Source organism: Cloeon dipterum, chromosome 2, assembly GCF_949628265.1.
Source record: "Cloeon dipterum chromosome 2, ieCloDipt1.1, whole genome shotgun sequence".
Taxonomy (NCBI): domain Eukaryota; kingdom Metazoa; phylum Arthropoda; class Insecta; order Ephemeroptera; family Baetidae; genus Cloeon; species Cloeon dipterum.
Genome location: NC_088787.1, coordinates 2,724,280 through 2,748,160, shown reverse-complemented (window position 1 = coordinate 2,748,160; position 23,881 = coordinate 2,724,280). Strand labels below are relative to the sequence as shown.

At 39.9% G+C, this 23,881-nt stretch overlaps 5 protein-coding genes and 1 long non-coding RNA gene across 6 annotated transcripts; all 6 read left to right on the top strand.

The window, feature by feature from the left end:
- The first annotated feature begins 252 nt into the window (after positions 1-252).
- LOC135937332 (protein yellow-like) lies at positions 253-1,233 on the top strand. Its single transcript, XM_065480482.1, has 2 exons — positions 253-510; positions 562-1,233. Exons 1-2 carry the CDS (start codon positions 253-255, stop codon positions 1,231-1,233), a joined length of 930 nt encoding a protein of 309 aa, XP_065336554.1.
- Positions 1,234-2,930: 1,697 nt separating this feature from the next.
- On the top strand, positions 2,931-4,687 carry LOC135936945 (major royal jelly protein 1-like). Its single transcript, XM_065479962.1, has 4 exons — positions 2,931-3,250; positions 3,316-3,885; positions 3,938-4,094; positions 4,144-4,687. Exons 1-4 carry the CDS (start codon positions 2,942-2,944, stop codon positions 4,509-4,511), a joined length of 1,404 nt encoding a protein of 467 aa, XP_065336034.1. The 5' UTR covers positions 2,931-2,941; the 3' UTR covers positions 4,512-4,687.
- Positions 4,688-6,620: 1,933 nt separating this feature from the next.
- Positions 6,621-7,958, top strand: LOC135937331 (uncharacterized). The gene is made up of 4 exons (XM_065480481.1): positions 6,621-6,783; positions 6,887-7,035; positions 7,254-7,865; positions 7,941-7,958. Exons 1-4 carry the CDS (start codon positions 6,621-6,623, stop codon positions 7,956-7,958), a joined length of 942 nt encoding a protein of 313 aa, XP_065336553.1.
- Positions 7,959-8,147: 189 nt separating this feature from the next.
- On the top strand, positions 8,148-9,116 carry LOC135938104 (uncharacterized). The gene is made up of 3 exons (XR_010574600.1): positions 8,148-8,294; positions 8,548-8,653; positions 8,707-9,116. It is a non-coding gene; the product is annotated as an uncharacterized LOC135938104 (long non-coding RNA).
- A 5,355-nt stretch (positions 9,117-14,471) lies between these two features.
- Positions 14,472-15,521, top strand: LOC135937330 (uncharacterized). Its single transcript, XM_065480479.1, has one exon. The coding sequence runs from the start codon at positions 14,472-14,474 to the stop codon at positions 15,519-15,521; it is 1,050 nt and encodes a 349-aa protein (XP_065336551.1).
- A 1,369-nt stretch (positions 15,522-16,890) lies between these two features.
- LOC135937329 (major royal jelly protein 1-like) lies at positions 16,891-18,149 on the top strand. Its single transcript, XM_065480478.1, has 3 exons — positions 16,891-17,163; positions 17,481-17,716; positions 17,765-18,149. The coding sequence occupies exons 1-3, from the start codon at positions 16,891-16,893 to the stop codon at positions 18,147-18,149; spliced, it is 894 nt and encodes a 297-aa protein (XP_065336550.1).
- Positions 18,150-23,881: the final 5,732 nt, after the last annotated feature.

The window sequence follows — 23,881 nt, the reverse complement described above, 5'->3', positions numbered from 1 at the left end:
TTCCGTAAGAATTTTGCAATTTTAAATTTATTTTTCCTTGAACTGGATGATTCACTTTCAGTTTTTGTACAATGATATATTTCCCTTCGCGTCAATGCTGCGGTATAATTACGTCTCATTTAAAAACTCTGCACTTCAACTCACTGTCACTTAATCAAGTGCAGCGGAGTAGGAAGGTTCACATACTTCTTTCGGGAACTTATAGTTTGTTATAAATCCTAATTGAAGAGTTAAGAGATTCTTACAAGGACCATGACTCCATCCTGTCTGCTGATATTGGTGTTTGCGGGCTGTGCCAACGCCCTGAACTTCACTTCCGTCCTCGAGTGGAGTGACGATTTCGGTGTCCACTACAAGTCCAGCAGCAAAGTTGACCCACGGTTCCTGGCGGTGTACGAAGAAAAACTGTTCCTGAGTCTTTACGGTTTTGAGGGCGTTCAATACTCTCTCGCCTGGCTGCACATCAACGCAACATCGCCGACGCTTCAACCTTTTCCATCGACAATCCAGGTCAGACATAGACATTTTTAATTCAAGTTTAAATGCTGATATTTTTGTTAGAGCACGACAGATTGCAGCACCGTGCGGGTGCGGAGTGCGAGAGGGATTGAAGTTGACACGATTGGTCGCCTGTGGGCTCTCGACAACGGCGGATATACCTGTCCTCCAAGACTCTTGATTTTTGATCTGACCAACAACAATACAATCGTGCAAATCCATGACTTTGCGGATGAAGTGGTGTCTAATACCAACGGCAAAAGGTGGCTGCTCAACCTGGTTCTGGACCAGTCAGAAAATGGCTGGTTTGCGTACATCGCGGAAAGCTTTGGAAGACATTTAGTGGTTTTCAGCTTTGAGAGAAACTATTCATGGCGAGTCAAAATCGAGAATAAACAAATCGGAGCAATTGCGCTTTCTCCAATGAGGACGAGACAACTTCTTTACATCAGTGAATGGGACTCCAAGGAAATATTCTCTTTGCCAGTGGCCGACCTTCGAGCTGGAGTGAAAAATGCGTCGCTCACTTTGAAAGGCAGCCAATCCACTTCTACTTATTGGTCAGCTACTGTGATGACCATGGACGAGAAGGGCAATCTTTACTTTAATCTGAACAAGCATTCTGTGTTCAAGTGGGACACAAACGCACCCTTTAAGGAGGAACAGCTTTACATGGTATATAATATTCAAGGAGGAAAAAATACTTCGTGTTTAATTTGTCTATTTCCAGGTTGAAAGTGTAAAAAACAACTTAACAAGCTTTACCGTGGACGCATCAGGCAATTTCTGGGTAATGGAGAGTTCCGAGCAGAAGCCGAAATTAAAATTACTCAAGGCTCGAGTCAGCAATGGTTCCTACTTGTACTCTACAGGTGCGATTTGCTGTGAATGTTATTATTTCTTATAATAGTAAAAATATATATCTTTCCGGGAAGGTTCAACAAGAAAAGGAAAGAATAGTATCATTGACCCCACCTCAGGCGGTCCACAAGTCAGCAGCAATTCAGGTTCCGTTCTGGTCATCGCCTTAGCTTTCACGAATATCATCACCCTTGTAACGATGACTGCATTACTTATTGTATGCTGTCATCTAAGAAAAAAGATGCGGAGTCAAAGCGAGACCGAGGAAATGACGATCTTCCGGCAAGAATCTCCTCTCTATGATGACGTCAGACCTGAGTCTGATTCACTGCTTGCTCTCGAGCGGGACGATGAAATCATGCACTACGATTACGTCGTCACCACCGGACCTCCCTCTCCGGGGCTGTACGAGGAACCCCTAATGCATTTGAGTAGTGGATCTGGGCCGCAAACTTCCATCGAAGGTCCAGAACTGGAAAATAATTACGAAAACGTTGCACCAGAATTTTCCGAACAGGCGCTATACCTTCAAGTCTTGGCATAAACTTTGTTGTTAACAATAAATTAAAATTTATCTTGTCTATTCATGATTTTAATTTTAAAAATGTATTAAAATACATTTATCAGCAAAAATCAATGAAATTAGCAGCATAAAAATAAGAAGTCTTTTGTGAGAGCGGATGCACGACGAGAGTAGAGCGTCCGGCCGGCTCTTTATTCGCGTCAAAACAGGAAAGCGTACGTTATCATTGCGGTATTTTGTTTTGGCATTAAGCGCTGGCCTGTCTGTTTTTACACATACACTCTCCACCGCAGTCGACGGTATCCAGTTCGTGCCTCCGGTTCAAGCATTCAGCCGCCGACTCTATGGTGAAATTTTCATTTTGCTGCAATTTAATCAAAACTTACACATTATTCAGACGGTGAGTAGTGCCCATAATTATTATATTAAACAAATCACCGGGGTCCGGATTCACGCGACGGTCACTTATGGCGTCTGGTAGAGTGTACGGCGGGAAAATTACAAACCACGAATGAATATTTGTGTTGTTATTTCTTTAGTAATTGGTGAATTGACCGTTCAATGACACATCAGGCCGATGGAAATGTAACAAAATAGGCGGGAATGAAATTATTAGGCCGGCACGCCTATTTTTCGACGCTTCTGATTGGCCGCTGGACTGTCTCCTGATTGGCCGCCATTATTTCCAAAATTATGAACCAAAACACAGATCGCAACCCAGCCCCAGGTGGGAATTTTGGATGCGCAGAAGGTTTCAATTTGGGTCACGCGTGCGCAGTGATGAGTTTCAGCCTCCCTGTGAGTTTAAGAAGCGATCTAAGCTTACTGCGCATGTTTAAGATGCGCACAAGTTTACTGCGCAGCTTCGAAATGGGTGAATATTCAAATAACTATAAATTTCGACGCCATATTGACTTCCGACCGGCGGGAACCAACACAGATCGCAATCCGGACCCTGGTGAAATAAATAAAACTACAACTTAAAAACTAATTTTATAATTATACTGATAATAATTTGATTTTTTAATTCGTTACAGCTAGACTCATAAAATTAGGAGTATGGACCGATTCCTCCTTACGACCCTTTTGCTCAGCCTGCCCTTCGCTCACACTTCTACCATTTATGAATGGGATGAATTCGATTTTAATTGGCCCTCTGAGCAGAGCAAGCAAAAATATTTTAAAGGAGGAGGAAAATTCGAGCCTGACGATCTAAGGCCCAATTTCCTAGCGGTGTATGAAGAGAGGATTTTCCTAAGTCTCTATCAAAGATGGTCTGCTCCCTCGACCCTGGTCAGTTTTCCAACCGCCATTACGTCTGGTCCGGCGCCTCCAAAGCTCACACCATATCCATCCTTGGAAATGAACGTTAGCTTTCTAAGACAATAATTTTTCATAATGAATCGTATAAAAATATTTATCTTAATTAACAGGAAAAAGGCAACTGCAGAGTCATTCAGTGGGCCCAGGGTCTGCAAGTGGACGCTCTTGGCCGCCTCTGGGTGCTTGACAGTGGCTTTAATTGTCCGTCTAAAATCTGGATTTTCAACCTGGTCCATGGCGACAGTATTGAACTTTCCTACCAGTTTAATCAATCCTTGGAACTGTACGATATTGCTCTGGAAAAGACACAAGAGGACGACTGGCTTGCATATATCACACATGAATCTGAATCTAAATGCCTCATAGTTTTCAGCCTGAATAATAGACGTTCGAAGACTGTATGTTCCGAGTGGAAGAAATTTAAAGCAATCGCATTTTCCTCTTTGGAGAAAAAGCTGTTCTTTAGCCAGTTCGACTCCAAGGAACTTTATTCGATTTCCACTGAGATATTGAAAACTACATCTTCAATTAAACACCCTAACCGGATTGTTTCCTGGCAGGCAGTAAACTGCTATAGAATGCTATTCGACAATAGTGGAGTTCTGTATGCTGCCTTTTTGAAACAAACATACATCGAAACCTGGAATGCTCAAAAACTTAATAAGAATCGATTCTTTCTGGTAGAGTTATTATGTGTTTTTTTTTCAGCAAATTTATATAATAAATTTTCAGAATGGCGGTGATTATTTGGCTAGGACACCGTTCACTTTTGCCCTGGATACATCTGGAATTATGTGGATCATGGTTTATAAGACATGGAAGCCATCAAGACACAAACTGCTCAGAATTCCAATCGGCGACAATTCTTTTTCGACAAACGCCTCACAAGGTGAGCTTCTCAGACTATATTTTATCAATTAATAATTCTTTAACTCTAGTTTGCAGAAACGGCGGAATTTGCGTTTCACCTACAATTCCAACCGCTCCTGCACGAACCACAATTTTTGGAACAGATAAAAACCCCGAATTGTCAGCACACGGTGTAAACGACACTTATTGTGACAACAAGCCTCTGCTCTTTTTGAACATCGTTTTGTCCTGCTGGAACGTTTTCAGCCTCTTTTCAATCGCATCGCAGATTCTTTGGTTCCGGAAGATTAAAAAGACGCAAGACTCGATCGCCGAAATCAAGAAAGCAGAGCGTCGTGATGCAACAAACCGCGCATCAACAGACTCTCCAGATCCGATCTATGAAGAAATCGAGTCTTTTCCTTCCACTTCTGCGCTTTGCGAGACCAGATATTAAAATTTTAATCCTCAAACGATTGACTATCTGTGTAACATGATGATTAATAGCATCTTAAAAATAAATTAATATCGCTTGTGAATTTATGCAACCTGATTTCCTCTCTTGTCGAGTCGGTTGTATATCAACTTCTTTGTTGCGGTGATAAAATAAACGTGTGCCTGTAAACTGCCCAAAACAAGGAAATAAAAGAACAAGAAAAGCAGTAAATAAAAGAGCATTGTTTTTTAACCACAGATGAGCTGTCTTTAACGCAATAATTTAAAACTAACAAAATTTCTAGGGCTGAATCTATACAGAATTTTGTTCAATGATAAATCAGAATCTATTCTTTTAGAACCTCGTGCTAGAAAAGCTCTTGCAATATTTTTAAGCTATTTGAACTATCGGAACAAAGTTGAGAGAAAAATAAACAGCAAAAAGTTCCGGGTAAGCTGATTTACAAGACGAGACTGGGCTGCCAGATGAAAATTGAGCCCAGTTTCTTAAAAATCGGAATTTTCTGACAAATTGGGAAGGGTAACACACCGCCTCTCGTTCATAAGCAGAGTATGATGACGTTGGCCCTCCAGAACTGGCAAAAATCTACGTTGTCGTAAATGGAGGACTAGCTAATTAGCTAAACCGGAAACGTGCGCAATTTCGAGACAAAAACAATCGGAATTTTGGCGTAAAAATTGAATCCAACCCATCGGTATAAATTTAAATAAATAATAAATATTTTTTTAAAAAAATAACGAAGATTTTAGGGTGTTGACGATGGCAATTAAGGCCTAAATGACGCAGAATTTTACGACAAGTCAGAAGAACCTTTGTTTTCTATAAAGGAACAGAGTTATTAATTTTTAAAGACGAAAAACGCGATTTAATTGTTACACTTGCCAATTGTGGTTTTCGGGGTCCAGGAGGGGCCCTTTGTGAGGTGCTTTCGCCTGAGTGTGGTTTCTAACATTGAACCATTTTTTTAATTTTTTTTTTAAGAATTTTTTTCGACCCAATTGTCGAAAAAGGCAAAATTTTAATGACTTTTGCCAGTCATAGCTCCAGTTGAGGACAAAAAATTCGATAAAGTTGACATTTTAAGACAAAATACGAGCCGATCCGATCAAAATTCTACGAGGAAATAATTTTTAATATTCAAAAACATAAATTTTGCAATTTCTCCCTAAGGAAAACATGGGAAATAAAAATTCGCTTTTTCCGAATGGAGGAAACTTGAAGAGATTTTAAGACTCCATCTCACGCAAAAGACCACCGCAGGTCTGCAAACCAATTTTCCCATTATTTGAGCCCAAAGAAAAATTAAATTTAATGTTTTTTCGGGTATTTTCCCTTATTTGCACACAACGCGGCGCATAATGCGTAAATGCGAAATTGTTTTTTTATTATTATTAAAATTCAACCACCCGTTTGATCATTGACCACGACCCCTCATCGGACAGGTATCGCGCGGCTTTTCGACCTGGAGTACCTAAACGACCTTTTCAGGGTACCATGACCTGAGATCTGCTCCGAGATCGGATTTAAATGCTGTAATTTCACTCATTTTGAGCACATTTGGCGCCGATTTTTCACCCCTTCCTGTCACTGACCTTCCTCAGGTCACGCGACCTGACATCAGGCGCCGGACTGTTTTTTGTGGCTACCCAGCGCCGTCGGTAATTATTACAATTTATTTTCTATACGGCCTGTTTTGTTGGCTGCGGCATGTATAATTGTATAGAGACACCAGCAAGTTTTATTATCTCTTGTTTTTGTATGATATAAGCGTCATAATCCAATTAAAACTCGACAAACGTCAAAGCAAACATGTGCAAGGAAGTCGCAGTTCCTTAGGCGACAAAATCAATTCTCAAATTCCCATATGTGGTAAACCAAGCTTCTCGCAATCTGCGTGGCGCTGTTTTTTTTATCAGCAAATAGCTGAAAAAGTTTTCCGCGTGAGCTGAGTGAAAGGCGAGACTTGGTTGACTACAGTGTCAAAATAATTCAACCGCTTGATTTTGACTCCGTTTTATCTACGGTTCTTGAAAGGTCTGTTGTCTTGTTTTATTCATATATTGAAATATTAATTGATTTTCTAAGAGCGATAATTTTTATGTTAACATAATGCCACCAAAGAAGATAGTATTTTTTGCTTTCATTTCAGCCTTCTTTAACGATGGCTGCGTGGTTTTGGCTGACTTTGCTGCTTTGCCTGTCGGGAGCAATGATTGGGAGTGCGGTTTCAACACGGAGCAGCAATTGCACGCATTCATCGGACTCTGTCAACGTAACTGTCGTCTACAAGTGGAAAAATTTTGAGCTAAATTTATCGGAGGCGGGAAGCAGTGCAAGAGCGTTGAAAAGTAAATACGATTCAAAGAATGTTCAAGCTCAGTACCTGGCAATCTACGGTCAGAGACTCTTCATCAGTCTAGAACTGCGTACTGGAGCCTCGACCTTAGTTTGGCTGCCAATCAGCACTGAACACAAGTCGTCTCCACCGCCAAAACTTGTACCGTTTCAGCCGAAGAATTCTATCGTAAGTCATATATTAATACTAAATTAAGTACAATAATTCGTGCATGATTATGAGTAGTTTCCAAAATAGTCGTTTATTTTTCTTGCCATGAGGTGACAATTTCTTTTAAATAATGGCAAATAGAAGAAATTCATTTATTATTCTTTTCAATCGATATATTTCCAGTTGAATATGAATGTTGAGTAACATAAAAAGTGTCACATTTTCCTTTTAATCAGGACATGGGCGAGTGTAACACCATTTCGAGCCCCAGGGGCTTGGAAGTCGATCCACTCGGCCGCATCTGGGTGCTAGACAACGGTAATAAGGATTGTCCGGCAAAGCTCTGGATTTGCAATCTCGCCAACAGCGACGAGACCATTAAAGTACATCAGTTCCCTGACACGGTCTTCTCTAGCAATAAAAAGGAGCTGGGTGAGGTGGTATTGGACAAGACGCAGGATAATTGGTTTGCGTACATCACGAACAAAGATTCTAAGCACCTTATCCTGTTTGATCTGAACATGAACAATTTTTGGACCGTGCAATTCCCGTGGAAAAAAGTTGGAGTCCTTGCCATTAACCCCAAAAATGAACAACTGTACCTCAGCCAGCACGACTCCCAAGAACTTTATGCGATTCCTGTGGTTGACTTAAGGGATGGAAGTCAAAATAAGAATTGGAAACGAATCGGCTCCTGGCCTGATAATTCTTGCACTAAAATGCAATTTGACAGTGCTGGAGTTCTCTATGCTGCCTTTCTTCCTAAGAGCCGTCAGGGCTTTGTCGAGTACGCCATCGCTGATGACGTAATTGTAGGCTCTGATCTGAAGCAAAAATGCTTTTTTAAGGTAAGTATAAGAAATTTAAAACATTTCAAATCAACGAATTTCCAATATGAATGAAAATCACTAATGTTGCATTAGCTTTTAAGTGTTTTCTGATGCATGTATAGGTATTCAACTATATTAAACAATTGATTTCCCCTTCATGACAAAAGGCACCCAAATAAAGATTAAAGATTTGTATTTTAATAAACATCATAGTAAATATTTTACTACCTTTTTTAAATGGATATAAAGATTTTTTCTCTCAGTCAAAGCGTGAATTTTGAAATCAAAAAATGCTTCAGGACCCTGATAATCCGAGAGATAAGAAGCCTATTACATTTGTCGTGGATGCGTGTGGCTGTATGTGGATGATGATCTACAAAATCAACGAATACAAGTTACTAAAGATCAGCATTGGAGCTTCTTCGTATCCGCACGAAAGCCAATATGGTGAGTTTTACAGAGTTAGATGACTAATTGTAAGCAACCCATTATTTTCTTTTCAAAAATTAGGTGGGAATTGTAATTCTTGTATAGAGTGCCCTTGAAAATTGTTGTAAATTGAACTCATCATATATGTACTTGTTCACTTAAAATGGCCTTTTGCAAATCAAAAAAGCTATAGCATAGCAACCTTAATTTATTATAAACGCTTTATATTGGTGGCTATAGAGGTGACTAACCTTTAAAAAAATGATTGCAGCGTGCGGAGAAAATAGTACGTGTCAATCTACTCAAAACCGCACCTTTAAAAATAACTTACAATCCACCTTGACAAACTCTCATGGCGCAGTAACAAGTCCTCTAAGGTAACGCGTGTGTCTGCTATACGTGCAGTATTTACAGCAAACAATTTTTGTAGCAAAATTTCATCAGCCGTAACGTCCTCGCCGAAAAGTAAAGCGGAAACTACGATTCCGACGACGCCTGGCAAAGAAATCCGTACTTGCGACCAAAGTCTGCTCGTTTTGAACACCGTTTTGTCCTGCTGGAATATTTTCTGCCTCTTTTCCATCGCATCCCAGATCCGTTGGTTCCGAAAGATGAAACGGAGGCAAGACTCGATCACCAGAATTAAGAACGAGCGCGAACAAATGTGCGCTGCTCCGATAACCAACCGCGGAAGCGAACCAGAACCAGACACTTCCGAGCCGGTGTATGAAGAAATCGGGCCGATTTATGAAGAAGTGGAGCCGCTGCCGTCCACTTCCGCGTCATACACGGTCGCTGATATTCATAATTAGAGTTTTTTTGATTTTTGTTTTCACTACATCCGGCGTGTACGTGTTGTGTGCTGTTAAAATTATTAATTTAGTTTATTATGAAAATCCTCAGTTTAAGAAAATAAATAAATGCGTGTTTGTAATTATAATTTATCTAAAAAAAATAAATTACTGCTTATTACCTATTCCAATCCAGCTGTTTTCTTTATCGTAAATAACAAATTAATTTTAATCATCTCGACAAGGAGATCGAAAGCATGAAGCTATAAGCCAAGTTCCAAAATTTTATTGGATTTTTTTAGGATTATTGCCCACTTGTATTTCCTTTCTGTGACGTATTCAGCCGATAAAGCTGCTTGTTTCAAAGGCCTTGTGGCTGGTACAATCACAAGCACCAGATATTAATATAAGGAAAAAATGTCCGGGTTGAAATTAAGACGCAATTTCTTTCTCTGCGTGCAACACAATCCAAATTCATGTATTTTTCAGTGAATTCCAATATTTAAAATCTCAATTCATACCAAAGACTGCATATCAGTGAATACAAACAACCACTAATAGAAAAATTGTAATAAAAATACGCAAAAATATGTAGCCTCTGGGGTTTGAAAGTGGTTTTCCGGATTTTCAACCTGGTCAATCGCGAATCTACCAGTTTACTAATTCTTTTGACCCCAATTGATTCTTTAAGACTCATTGGAGTCGAATTATTAGTTTTAAAGTCGAAACAACGCGATTTGTGACACTTTCCAACTATGGTTTTCGGGGCCCAGGCGGGGCCCTATGGGACGGACGGTGCCAATTCTTTCATCAATCGACGCCCCTTGGTGAGGCGCGTTTGCTCATGTGCAATTTTCCAAAATCAGACCATTTTTCGAATTTATACGAAATTTTCTGTGACTTCCGCCGGTCAATCTCTGGTCCAGGGAAAAAATTCGAAAAAAATGGCTCCGCAGTTGACGCTAATCTATCTTTCACCTACTCCATCTCATGCAAAAGCTCTCCACTAGTCTGGAAAAAACCTTTCACTTTTTTCGCACTCATTGAAAAATTAAATTAATTTTTTTTCTGTTTTTTCTTTGCGCAAAACGGCGTACAATGTGCAAAGGTGAGAATGGTTTTGTTTTTATTAAAATTCAGCCGTTTGGCCAATCATCGACCACGACCCCTCATCGGACAGGTCTCGGTCAGTTCTTTGATCTGTGGTACCTTAAAACCGTTTTTCAGGGTACCCCGCAACCTGAGATCCACTCAAAGGCTGGTTTATAATTAATTCGAGCACATTTGGTGATGCGCTCGGTGACGATTTGAGACCCTTTCCTTTCACCAACCTTCCTCAGGTCGCACGTGACCTGACCTCGGGCTCCGGGCTGTTTTTTGCGGTGTTGCCAGCGCCGTCGCTTATATTTGAGTCTTTTGGTTAATGTTTCGCCGCATAGACGTATACAGTGTTGCTCAAAGAGCAGGCGCGTAACGCCGTCTGGAATCTGGAGGCCCCAAGGGGTGCAATTTATTTTTAATATTAATTTTATATACAGCCTAGCTGTTTTGTTGGCTGCGGCGTGTATTCAAATTTATAGCTCTCAACCAGGAATTTTTTGATCTCGCACGTAGGCCTGTTTTTGTTTGATAAGCTTCAGGATTAAATTAAAAATCGATATACGTCAAGGCTATAACATATAAGGAAGTTGCTGTTTTAAGCCGCCATATGTACCTGCTATAACATTCAAATACATAACTTCAAGCCATCTTTTCGCCTCCTTGTAACGAAGTCATTAAAACGCGACACATTTGTCCAAGGTGCGCAGTTTCAATTTCAAAATAATTTAAATTAATAAAGAAAATTTTGATAAAATATCGAGATTTTCCTTGTTTTCCGCGGAGGCACATATAGTTCCATAAAATATATAGTAAAACAAGCTTCTCGCTCGCTGTGTGGCGCTGTTTCTTATCAGTAAATAGCTGACAAAGTTTTCCGCGTGAGCTGAGTTAAAGGCGAGACTGGATTAAGTGCAGAATCAGAAGAACACAACCTCTTGATCGTGTCTCTCAGTTGTTTCCGAAAGGTATGTTGTCTGGTTTGATATTTATTTTATGATTTTCTAAGAGCGTTAATTTCCGCCCATTCGCACTCAGACGATAGCTTTTTTTGCTTTTATTTCAGCCTTCTTTAACGATGGCTGCGTGGTTTTGGCTGACTTTGCTGCTTTGCCTGTCGGGTGCAATGATTGGAAGTGCAGTTTCAATACGGAGCAGCCATTGCACGCATTCATCGGACTCTGTCAACGTAACTGTCGTCTACAAGTGGAAAAATTTTGAGCTAAGTTTGTCGGAGGCGGGAAGCAGTGCAAGAGCGTTGAAGGGCGAATACAAATCTGAGAAAGTTCAAGCTCAGTACCTGGCAATCTACGGTCAGAGACTCTTCATCAGCCTAGAACTTCCTCCTGGAACCTCGACCTTAGTTTGGCTGCCAATCAGCACTGAACATAAGTCGTCTCCACCGCCAAAACTTGTACCGTTTCAGCCCAAGAACTCTTTCGTAAGTCTTATTAATACTAAAAGGAATTATAGTTCGTGCATGATTATGAATAGTTTCCTAAATCTTTTTTTTTGTGGCATGAGGCGAAAATTTATTTTAAATGGCAAATTCAAAGACATTTATTTTCTTTATTCTTTTCAATCGATACATATTTCTAATTGAATTTGGATGTTTAGTATTCCTATCATAAAAAGCGTCACATTTTTTGCTGAATCAGGGAGAGTGTAACACCATTTCGAGCCCCAGGGGCTTGGAAGTCGATCCACTCGGCCGCATCTGGGTGCTAGACAAAGGGAATGAGAAATGTCTGGCCAAGCTCTGGATTTGCAATCTCGCCAACAACGACGAGGCCATTAAAGTACATCAGTTCCCTGACACGGTCTTCTCTAGGAATAAAAAGGAGCTGAGTGATTTGGTATTGGACAAGACGCGGGATAACTGGTTTGCGTACATCACGAACTTCGTTTCTGATCACCTTATTGTGTTTGATCTGAACAAGGACAAATCTTGGACCTTGCAATTCCCGGGGAAAAAATTTAGAGCCCTTGCCCTTAACCCCAAAAAACAAGAACTGTACCTCAGCCTATACGAAACCAAAGAACTTTATGTGATTCCTGTGGTTCACTTAAGGGATGAAAGTCAAAATAAGAATTGGAAACGAATCGGCTCCTGGTCTGATGATTATTGCACTAGAATGCAATTTGACAGTGCTGGAGTTCTCTATGCTGCATTTCTTCCTAAGAGCCGTCAGGGCTTTGTTGACTACGTGGTCGCTGATGACGTAACTGTGTTCTCTGATCTCAAGCCAAAATGCTTTTTTAAGGTAAGTAGAAGAAATTTAATACATATCAAATAAAGAAATTTCCAAAATAAATTAAAATTATAAATATCGCATGATCTTTTAAGTGTTTTCTAATATTCAACTAATAAACAATTGATTTCCCCTCAAGAAAAATGGCACCGACATAATAATTAAAGATATTTATTTTGATATACTTTGTTAATATTTTACTTCCTTTTTAAAATTCACATGAAGATTTTTCCCTCGCAGTTTAAGCGTGGATATTGATATCAAAAAATGCTTTAGGACCTTGATAATCCACGTGATAAGAAGCCTATTACATTTGTCGCGGATACGTGTGGCTGTATGTGGATGATGATCTACAAATATGGAGAATACAAGTTATTAAAGATCCGAGTTGGAGCTTCCTCTTATCTGTACAAAAGCCAATATGGTGAGTTTTATTACTCTAAATACCACGTTTTTCTTAAATTAGATTAAATCAGTATTTTCTAGAGTGCGTAATTTAGAAAAATCATTATTTTTAGTTATTTAAACTTATCTTGTTAAAAATTGCAGCCTGCGGAGAAAAAAGTACTTGCCAATCCACTGAAAACAACACTTCTAAAAATAACTCACAATCTACCTTGGCAAAATCTCATGGCGCAGTACAAATTCGTCCAAGGTAACGCGTGCGTCTTCCATACGTTCAAAATTGACAGCAAAAAATTGTAATAGAAAAATTTCATCAACCACAACGTCCTCGCCGAAAAGTAAAGCGGAAACTACGACTCTAACGACGCCTGCTCCAGTTGAAAATCAAAAAGGCAAAGGAACCATTACTTGCGACGACGACGCCATCTACATAGGCCTGCTCATTTTGGTCACACTTTTGTCCTGCTTGAACATTTTCAGCATCTACTTTATCGCATCCCAGATCCTTTGGTTCCGAAAGATGAAACAGGTGCAAGACTCGATCAAAAAGACCAAGAAGGAGCGCGAACAATTGCGTGCTGCTCCGATAATCTAAAGCGATAGTAAACCAGACACTTCCGAGCCGGTTTATGAAGAAGTGGAGCCGCAGCCGTCCACTTCCGCGCCGTGCACGGTCGCTGCTTTTCATGTTTAAAAGGCTGTTTATTGATTTTTCTTTCATTACATCCGGTCTAGAACCAAGATGTTAATTAAAGTCGTGTGTTGTGTGCTGTTAAATAATTAAAAATTTTGTGGGTTTTAAAAAGCCTCAGTTAACAATATAAAACGTGTGTACAACTATAATTTATCTAAATAAACAAATTATTGCTCATTACCTACTCCAATCAAGCTGTTTTCTTTATCGAAAAAATAATTACATTTAAACTACCTAAAAGAGGAGGTCGAAAAGTACAAGAATGAGTATAGAAGCATGACGCTTCCCAAATTTCTAAATTAAATTGGATTTTTTTTTATTATTGCCCACTTGAATTTCCTTTCTGTGACGTATTGGGCCGATAAAGCTCTGTTTGAAAGGTCTGGCGGCTGGTATGCAATCAAAAGCACCGGATATTAACATAGGGAAAAATTTCCTGGTCGAAATTAAGGCGCAATTTCTTTCTCCGCGCGAGCGCCACAAATCAAGTATTTTTCAATGATTTCTAACATTAAAAAATCCTCAGCCGGCAAATTTTGGGTTACGTGTGCAGCCGCCAGTCGGTAAAAAAGGGTCTTCCGGCCCTTTGTGCCGTGTTCAGCTCTATCAAACCTCCTGTTTAAAATATTTCAGCCGTGCCAGCCCCCGCCTTAACTCACGCGGCTGAGACCCCTTGATACAAAATTTATCAGTATCCCTCTTTGGAGTCTGGTTCGAATTGCGTGAGCTTTATATCGCAGTCGATACGGGACTTATACACACTTCTTTCTATTTATAAATAATAATTTATCAAAAGCGAAATAACGAAAACTAATTTCCGTGTGCACGCTGATTTAGAAGGCGAAACTTGCGTAAGCAACATGTTCTGATTGCGGCTCTAGCTGGTCGACATAAAAAAGTAAGTGTTAATTCCACGTTATTGGCTTGTGCCGACCCTAATTTGCCGAGTGAGCAGATGGAGAATAATGCAACCCTGACCGATTCAACTGACAATGGAGGGTCCACGGAAGTTAAATCCGTTGCACCTGGCAATGAAACGACTACACCACCGTCTACCTCTTTAGAGACAAACCCTCCCCAAGGCATAGAGGGAAATAACACTGAATCCACCGGGACTCCACCAGGAGTCCACCCAGATCCACCAACTGGGGCTACTACCCCAACCGAGGGAAACGTTGACACTTCATATGAAAATGGGACATCAACCACTGTCGTCTCAACCGAAACTGAACCTTGGACTGCTCCACTTCCGGTCACAGCAGAGCCGACAACGCCCTACCGTGCCTACGATAACGGTAACAACACTTCCTCGATCCGAGCCGGAACAAGATCGACAACGACCGGATTAGTGCTGGGAGCCAGTTACGGCGGCGTAGGAAAAAATGCAAGCCTTGCAGCAGACTGCCAAGGAGGCAACTCCGCGAACGGCGTTCTCATTTTCATCATGGTGTTCATCTTCCTTTTCATGGGATCCGTCATTTATTGGCTCGTCGCCAAGCTGAAAAAGTTGAAGTCGGGAGACGACATCGAGGAAATGGCCGGATGTCCCGAAGAGATTGGTGAATACCACGAAATCCAGACCGATAATCCGTCGATCAGTGACGTCAAACACGACCCCTTTTTTCTTACGCTGGACGTGGATACCGACTCCGCGTCTCCCACCCAGCAGGAGTCGTGCAGTTACGTCACTTTCAAGGCCCCCTCTCCAGGCCTCGACAATAAGGAAGAAGTCGATCTTCCCTCCTTGCCGACTCCTGCGCATGCGGAAAGGGATGATGACGTAACTGCCCCGGAAACAAAACTTCTCCTCGATGATGCTGAGGCCCCCACCACCACCACCACCACCGCCACCAATGCCGTCGCTGCCACTCCTTCCATTGCCATTACTCCGCCTGCCGAAACTCCTGCTCCAGATTTGGCCGTGGAGGGGGTAGAGGCCGATCCAAAACCTCCCGCCACGGATTCTGAAGTAGTGCCATCTAGCCTTGAGGAAACTCAGCTTTAATTAATCAAGAATAATGCATATCTACTATTTCCTTGCTGTGTGAAGACTCGTTAAATGTTACTCGAATTCTAAAATGACTAATAAAATATATTATATGCAATTGAAAATTCAATTTTTATTGCTACACATAATTAGTAATTATCCTCGCTGCATATTATTCAATTGATTAGTTTCAAAATTAAGTTTATTATGGGCTGACAGGGCAACTCTCTTAAGGACAACATATTAGTCTACATTTTTGCCACCGGGGTCAAGTTTGCGATCTGTGTTGACCGCCGGTCAGAAGTCAATATATAGCGTCGAAATCTATCATTGTTTGAATATTCACCCATTTTGAAGCTGCGCAGTAAACTTGTGCGCATCTTAAACATGCGCAGTATGTTCAGATCGCTTCTTAATCTCACAGGGAGGCTGAAACTCATCACTGCGCATGAGTGACCCAATTTAAAACCTTCTGCGCAGTCGTAATTCCCACCGGGGACCGGGTTGCGATCTGTGTTGGTTTTCCCGCCGGTTAGAATTCAATATGGCGTTGAAATAATGGAGGCTAATCAGGAGGCAGTCCAGCGGCCAATCAGAAGCGTCAAAAAAGAGGCGTGCCAGCCTGATAATTTAATTCCCGCGTATTTTGTTATATTTCCGTTAGCCTGACGTGCCATCTAACGGTCGATTTGCCAATTACTGGACTAAATAATCAGCTGTTAGCAAAGAAATAACAACAAATATATTCAACTTTCCCGCCGTAAATGATCTGCGCGTCGCGTGAATCCAGATTTTTGATGAAATTATTCGAATTAACAATAAATTAAAAATTTTCAGCTTCCTCTTCCCGTGACGTAAGAAATATAGCAGTTTTAATAATTATTTATTTAAACTTAATGGTCGGACGTTGGATTTCTTGACCATATATGGCTCGAAATTTTAAACACATAGCAGCGAGTTATGTTGTATATGGGTGAAACACACACGGCATGTGTTAATAATCTTGAAGTTTTGATAACGCCCGAGTGGCAATCAAACCACAGTTATATAAGCGATAAAATAACTGCGCACTAAACAAAAAAGGGTTGGTTGCGCCAAGAAACACTCACTAATATAAAAAAAAGATTTTTTCACCCCAGGTGCCACGAACTTCCAACATGACGTTTAAATTTGTGTTTCCTCTGTCATGACACGTCATTAAGGATGTCTGTAAAGAGGATGTTTTTAAACGGCATACGCTCTCTACTATCCGTATGGTGGCCGCTACATAAAAATTCTGGAGTTTTTATCACAGGAAACCACGACCCGGAAATTCCATCTACATTCCACTCGGAGCTACTGCTTATTACGAATAGTGTAAAAAGCAGAGAGAAAGTCGGCTTTTGACATGGCTCCGTTCTGTGTGTTTGCGCTGCTGCTCGACCTCTCCGCGGCCTCCGCCCTCAATTTCTCTACCATCAACGTGTGGAATGACGAAAACAAGTTTGGAGACTTCTACAAGACCAGCAAAGTGGAGCCAAAGTACATTGCCCTGTACAAAGAAAAACTCTTCCTCAGCCTTTATAAACATGAGCCGAACATAAGCTCTACTCTCGCGTGGCTGGATATCAACGCAACAGCAAAGCCGCCACAACTAAAACCGTTCCCGTCGCCAGTACAGGTTAGTTCAAGACGGAATTTTCTGATTATTTATTATAATTTATCTTCATCATTGATCAACCGTGGTTCTGATTTAAATCCAATGTACATAACGATGCAGAAAGTATTCATATGATAAATAAAATTTTATTATTTCTCTACTTTCGCATCCCCACAAATTTAATTTTTAGGAGACATCATTTTCAAAAAAATAAATATTTTACTAACTTTTTTTGCCGCGATTTATATCATTTAAACTTTATATTTTCTACCAGCGATCAAAGAGCTATATTAGAAATCAGCAGCAAAAGTAGAATAATTTGATAATAATCTTTCTAGAGTGCAAGCGATTGTAGCGCCGTGCAGAGTGCGAGAGGAATTGCAGTCGACTCATCTGGTCGCCTTTGGGCTCTCGACAATGGCGAAACAACCTGCCCTCCCAAACTTTCAATCTTCAACCTGAACAGCAACAATAAAATCGTGCATGTTCATAACTTTGCGGATCCGGTCGTCAATCATACCTCCGGCGGAAGGTGGCTTCTCGACTTGGTTCTTGATCAATCAAATGATGACTGGTTTGCATACATCTCTGAATTCCACTCAAAAAATCTGGTGGTTTTCAGTTTGATGAAAAATCAATCATGGAGAGTAGAAATCGGGAGTAAATTAGTTTCAGCACTTGCACTTTCTCCGATGGGAATGAGAGAATTCCTCTATATCATGGAGTACGGCTTCAAGGAAATATTCTCTTTGTCAGTGTCTGATCTTCGATCAGAAAAGGAGAAAGTGACGCTCACATCGATAGGAAACATGTCCGCTACATGCGAAAAGATGGCCATGGACGAGCAAGGCATTTTCTATTTCAACATTCCAAGCAATCATTCTGTGGCCAAGTGGAACACAAAATCATCCTTTAAAGAGGAACAGGTCTATTCGGTAATGGGTGTAGAAAATAAAAGCACCCCCTGTGCCAGTGCCAATCGATTGCTGAGGGTTGAAATAGGTTAGACAGCCGAATCATCCTTGGCAGTCTATCTTAATATTTCAACCCTCGGAAATCGATTGCCACAGTCTTCAGGGGTACATTTTATTGTTAATATCTATGTGGTTTATATGTTTTTTTTTTTTTTTTTTGAGAAGACGGTGAGAAACAACTTGAGTGTTACTTTGGACATCTCGGGAAATCTGTGGATATTGGAGCAGTCACTCAATTATACACCAAAATTAAAATTACTGAAGGCTGAAGGTGATTTTCATATAACTTTCTTTTCGTGAAGGATTTTTGTTTTATTGTTATAATATTAAGTTGGTTTTATTGCTATCACGAAATATTTTCTACAAGAGCTTGATAAAAATAAACACTATAGTTTCATGCCAAAAAAATACCTTCTGTTCACAGGTACGGGAATACCAACATGCGAGAACGACACCAAATATAAAAGCCTGCTCATCTTGAACACAATTTTGTCCTGCTGGAACATTTTCTGTCTCTTCTCGATCGCTTCCCAGATTCTTTGGTTCCGAAAAATTAAGCAAATGCAACGTCGCATCGCCAAAACCAAGGAGTACGAGCAGATGTGTGCTGATACGGCATTCAACCGCGAGAGAGACACTTCCGAGCCGATTTACGAAGAGGTCGGACCCGTGCCTTCCACTTCCGCGAACATTGAACATGTTACAGTCGCTGATATTCACAATTAAATTTATAACGCTTTTATTACTCCTCAGTACTTCCAAGAGTTGAGTGCTGTAAATAAAAATTAATTTTTGAATATTGTTCTAATAATTTATTCAACTTTGGCTGTATTTGTATGTTTAACAACAATGTAATTAGTAATTAATTCTTGTTTGTAAAATGAAATGGATTTGTTCCCTGCTTAGCATTTATCTGATTTCCTGTTGATAAAGTTGAACGTCATAGCGCTTTACGTCAGCTGCTTGATATTTTATGGTGGAAATAAAATCATATTAAATAAATAAAATATTTTTTTATGTATATCTTTTAAGAACAACCAAAAATTCTACATTATGTTTAAGGTTTTTTGTAACCCAAAAATGAGATAATATTCGTTAAATTTAAACAAAATTTTGTTGGTAATTAAATAAGAGCAGTTTTACATTACAAATTCACCTTCATGATTTCCAATGCTGGTCATATCATAACATTTTTATATTTATTAGAGGTCACAGCCGCGAGATTTAGGCGGCGTCTGGCTGGACGGGTTTAACCGATTTTTTTGCCCGGCGGCGGCATCCGGAGCGGCTGATAACATTTTTAACGTGAATTTTGATTGTTCTTAACGGCCAAAAATCCATATGAGTTTTTTTTTCTTCTGCACTTTTCAATGTTTGACCTTTTTTACTTGCGGCTGACGTGGCTGGTGCCGCTTAGCCAGAATCACGGCGTCTGATGGCTGCCCACGGGACCCAAAATTTGTCGGCTAGCGCGGCTGGCTGACAATGAGACCTCTAATCTTTAACAACACAATCAGTATGAATAGGAAGGCCTGGTTCTTTATCGACTCCAATGCTTATGCTCCACCACATTCTCTTTAATTTTTATTTTATAGGAATTTTTATAAATTTAATCTCCCCCTATGCGTGAACAGCGATTATTTCCTCTTTAATTAATATTTTAAGCAAATAAAATAAATAAAAAAAATTAATTACTCTATATTTTGCATCAAAAATAAAATAACTGTGACACGGCTCCTTGGTTGTGAATTTTTCACTACATTATAACCTCTCACAAGGGGAAAAGCATTATCATCACTGAACTACCTTCTCCACGAACTCCAATCTCGATTTTTCTCACTGGCTCCGTTTTATTTGTTGGGCTGCAGCTGTTCGGCCTTACCGCGCGGCTTTGGCCAACGCTCTATAGCTGAATTTCACTTCCCTTTACGAGTGGTTTTGATGGCGTCTTATTTAATTCCAGCACAGTTATACACGGTACCTGGATAGGAGTACAAAAACTCTTCCTCAGCCTTTATAAACACGAGCTGAACATTATCTCGACACTCGCGTGGCTGGATATCGACGCAACAGCAAAGCCGCCACAGCTGATGCCGTTCCCGTCGCCAGTAAAGGTTAGTTCAAGAGAGAATTTTCTGATTATTTATTAATTTATCTTCATTTATGGATCGCCTATGGTTCTGATTTAGATAACGATGCAGAAATAAGTATAGTCATATAAAAATAAAACTTTATTATTTTCCAACACAAATAAATTTTTAGGAGAGAAACGTTTTTTGCTGCAGTTCAAATCATTTAAACATTTTATTTGCTACCAGTGTTCAAAGAACTATTTTGAATTAGCAACAAGTAGAATATATTTAGATCTTTAATAATCTATCTAGAGTGCAAGCGATTGTACAGCCGTGCAGAGTGCGAGAGGAATTGAAGTCGACTCAACTGGTCGCCTTTGGGCTCTCGACAATGGCGAGTTAACCTGCCCACCCAAACTTTTAATCTTTAACCTAACCAACAACAATGAAATCGTGCACGTTCATGACTTTCCGGAAGCGGTCGTCAATCGGTCGACCAACGGAAGGTGGCTTCACGACTTGGTTCTTGATGAATCAAACGATGACTGGTTTGCATACATCTCTGAATCCAACTCAAAAATTCTGGTGGTTTTCAGCTTAAGGAAAAATCAATCATGGACAGTTGATATCGGGAATAAATTAGTTGGAGCCCTTGCACTTTCTCCGATGGGAGCGAGAGAATTGCTTTACATCATCGTATCCCACTCATCCAAAAATATATTCTCCATGCCAGTGTCCGATCTTCGATCAGGAAAGAAGAAAATGACGCTCACATTGATAGGAAACATGTCCGCTAAATGCGACAAGATGGTCATGGACGAGCAAGGCGTTCTTTACTTCAATCTTCCAAGCACTCGTTCTGTTGCCAAGTGGAACACAAGATCATCCTTTAAGGAGCAACAGGTTTATTCGGTAATGGGTGTAGAAAATTAAAGCACCCCTTGTGCCAGTGCCAATCGATTGATGAGGGTTGAATTAAGGTTAGACAGCCGAATCACCCTTGGCAGTCAATCTTAATAATTCAACCCGCAGAAATCGATTGCCAGAGTCTTCAGGGGTACATTTTATTATAAGTATCTATGCTTGATATTTTTTGGGAAGACGGTGAGAAACAACTTGAGTATTACTTTGGACACCTCCGGGAATCTATGGATATTGGAGCATTCACTCAAAAATAATTCGAAACTAAAATTACTGATTGCTAAAGGTATAATTTCCGTAATTTTGCTATCGTAGAAGATTTTTGTTATAGTAATTAAGTTGGTTTTATTTAAATTTATACAAATAATGTTCACAAGAGTAACTAATAAAAGAAACACAAGTTTCATGCCAAAATATACATTTCTGTTCACAGACACGGGAATCAAACAATGTGAATGCGACGTCAAAAATAAAAGCCTGCTCATTTTGAACACAGTTTTGTCCTGCTGGAACATTTTCTGCCTCTTCTCGATCGCTTCCCAGATTCTTTGGTTCCGAAAAATTAAGCAAATGCAACGTCGCATCACCAAAACCAAGGAGTACGAGCAGATGTGTGCTGATACGCCAATCAACCGCGAGAGAGAAACTTCCGAGTCGATTTACGAAGAGGTCGGACCCGTGCCTTCCACTTCCGCGAACACCACAGTTGCTCAAATTCACTACTAAATCTATAACGTTTGCATTACTCCTCAGTACTTCCAAAGAAGTTGGTAGATTGCTGTTAATAAAAAATAATTTTTGTATATTTTATTAATCAATTTATTCAAGTGTGGCTTTATATGTTTCACCATAAGGTAATTAATAATTAATACCGTTATTGCATATGAAATGGAATGGATTTATTCCTTGCTTTTAGCATTTTATCTGATTTCCTGTTGATAAAGTTGAACGCCATTGCGCTTTGCGTCAGCTGCTTGATATTTTGTGGTCGAAAAGCAAGAAATGTAATTTTATTTATTTAATTTAATAAAATTTTATTTATAAAATAAAACTATTCATGTGTTTATTTTATAAACAAGCAGAAATTCTACACTGTGTTTAACGTGTTTTTATTTGAAACAAAAGAAAGAGATATTCGTTAAATTTATACTTAATTTTGTTTGCAATTGAATTAGAGCAATTTTAAGTTATTACATTACAAATGATGAGAAACACAGTTTAAGCTTCACCTTCAAGACTTCCAATGCAATATTAGTTACAATATTAAATTTTTGTTATTTATTAGAGGTCACAGCCGCGAGATATTGCCCGGCGGCGGCGTTTGGCGCGGATAACAAAATTTAAAACGTGAATTTTGATTTTCTCAACGTCCCAAAAATCCGGATGACTTTTTTTCTCCTGCAATTTAAAATTTTGACCCTTTCTACTGCGGCTGGCGTGGATCAGCCAGCATCACGGTGGCTGACGGCTGCCCAAGGAACCCAAAATTTGCCGGCTAGAGCGGCTGGCTGAGACCTCTAATTTTTATGGCTTTTTTCCATCGCAATCAGTATTTACAGGAAGGCCTGTAAATTGATTATTTCCGTTTGCGGTTAGGAATTAGGAGTGGGCTGATCTGCTTTTTGTAAGGTGGTTTTACTGCGGAGAATGTCCGCTGTCTGCTGGTGGAGGGGAGACTAAAGGCAAAACAAAATTTACGGCTGCCTCTATGCGGCCGTCTGTGCGAAAAATTCTCGAGCGCTTAGCTTGTTTAAAAAACAGCCTCTGGTGCTTATTTTTTAAATCACTTGTCTAGGACTAAAAAGCAAAAAATGAATGAAGTTAAAATTTAATTTGAACGACGTAACGAAACCTTGAAATTCTCTCTTTTTGTTGATGTATGCAACCTGTGTACAGCTTGCATTGAGCCGGTTGCATACTTCCAAAATATCGGCTTGATTTTTGTAGACTAGAAAATAGAAAACCATTGTTTTTACAATGAGTTTTAAACAAATCTGTATAGAATTTTATGATATTTCCAGGCTGCGTAGCAAGAGCTCGTGATAAAGGAAATCAACATTGATTTACGCGCGCACAGTTAATTATCAGATATAAGCTTTAAACAATCTTATCTTCTTCCTTTGCGTTCAGTGGTGTTCTATTTCCGTTCCTAGTATCGATATCCCGGGTGACAAATAAAATATTCTCCTTGCCAGTTGTCGAAGAGGAGTGCAAGAATTGAAACGAGGTTTCGTTTTTTGTGCAGGAATTACTTACTGAAACTGTGGAAAATAAGGTTGCATAATTGAGTTGAGCAATGTTTTCGCACTCCAAACTGGTTGCGCTGCTCGGCCTCTTTGCGGCAGCCTATTGCCTCAACTTCTCTACCGTTTACGAGTGGAATGGCCAGTTTGAAGGCGACTACAAGTTCAGCGCAGTAATTCCTCGGTACATCGCGGTCTACAAAAACAAGATGATTCTCAGCCTGAAAAGTCATTTTGGTTCTTCCTATCCTTCAACCCTCGCTTGGCTTCAAACTGATGCACCAACTAAGTCTCCAAGACTGTATTCTTTCCAGTCATTGCAAAAACAGGTATGAACATTTTTATACAAGTATGGAAATTAAAAAAGTCGTTTCTATACATTCTCAAAAACTGTGCTTTTTCTTTTGCTGTTTCATTATTTTTAAAATCTAAGTAAAAGTAAATATACCTATCGCAGCAAATTTACACGGTTTTTCAGATGGACAGATATAATTGCATCACCGTGCAGGACGCCCAAGGAATAGAAGTA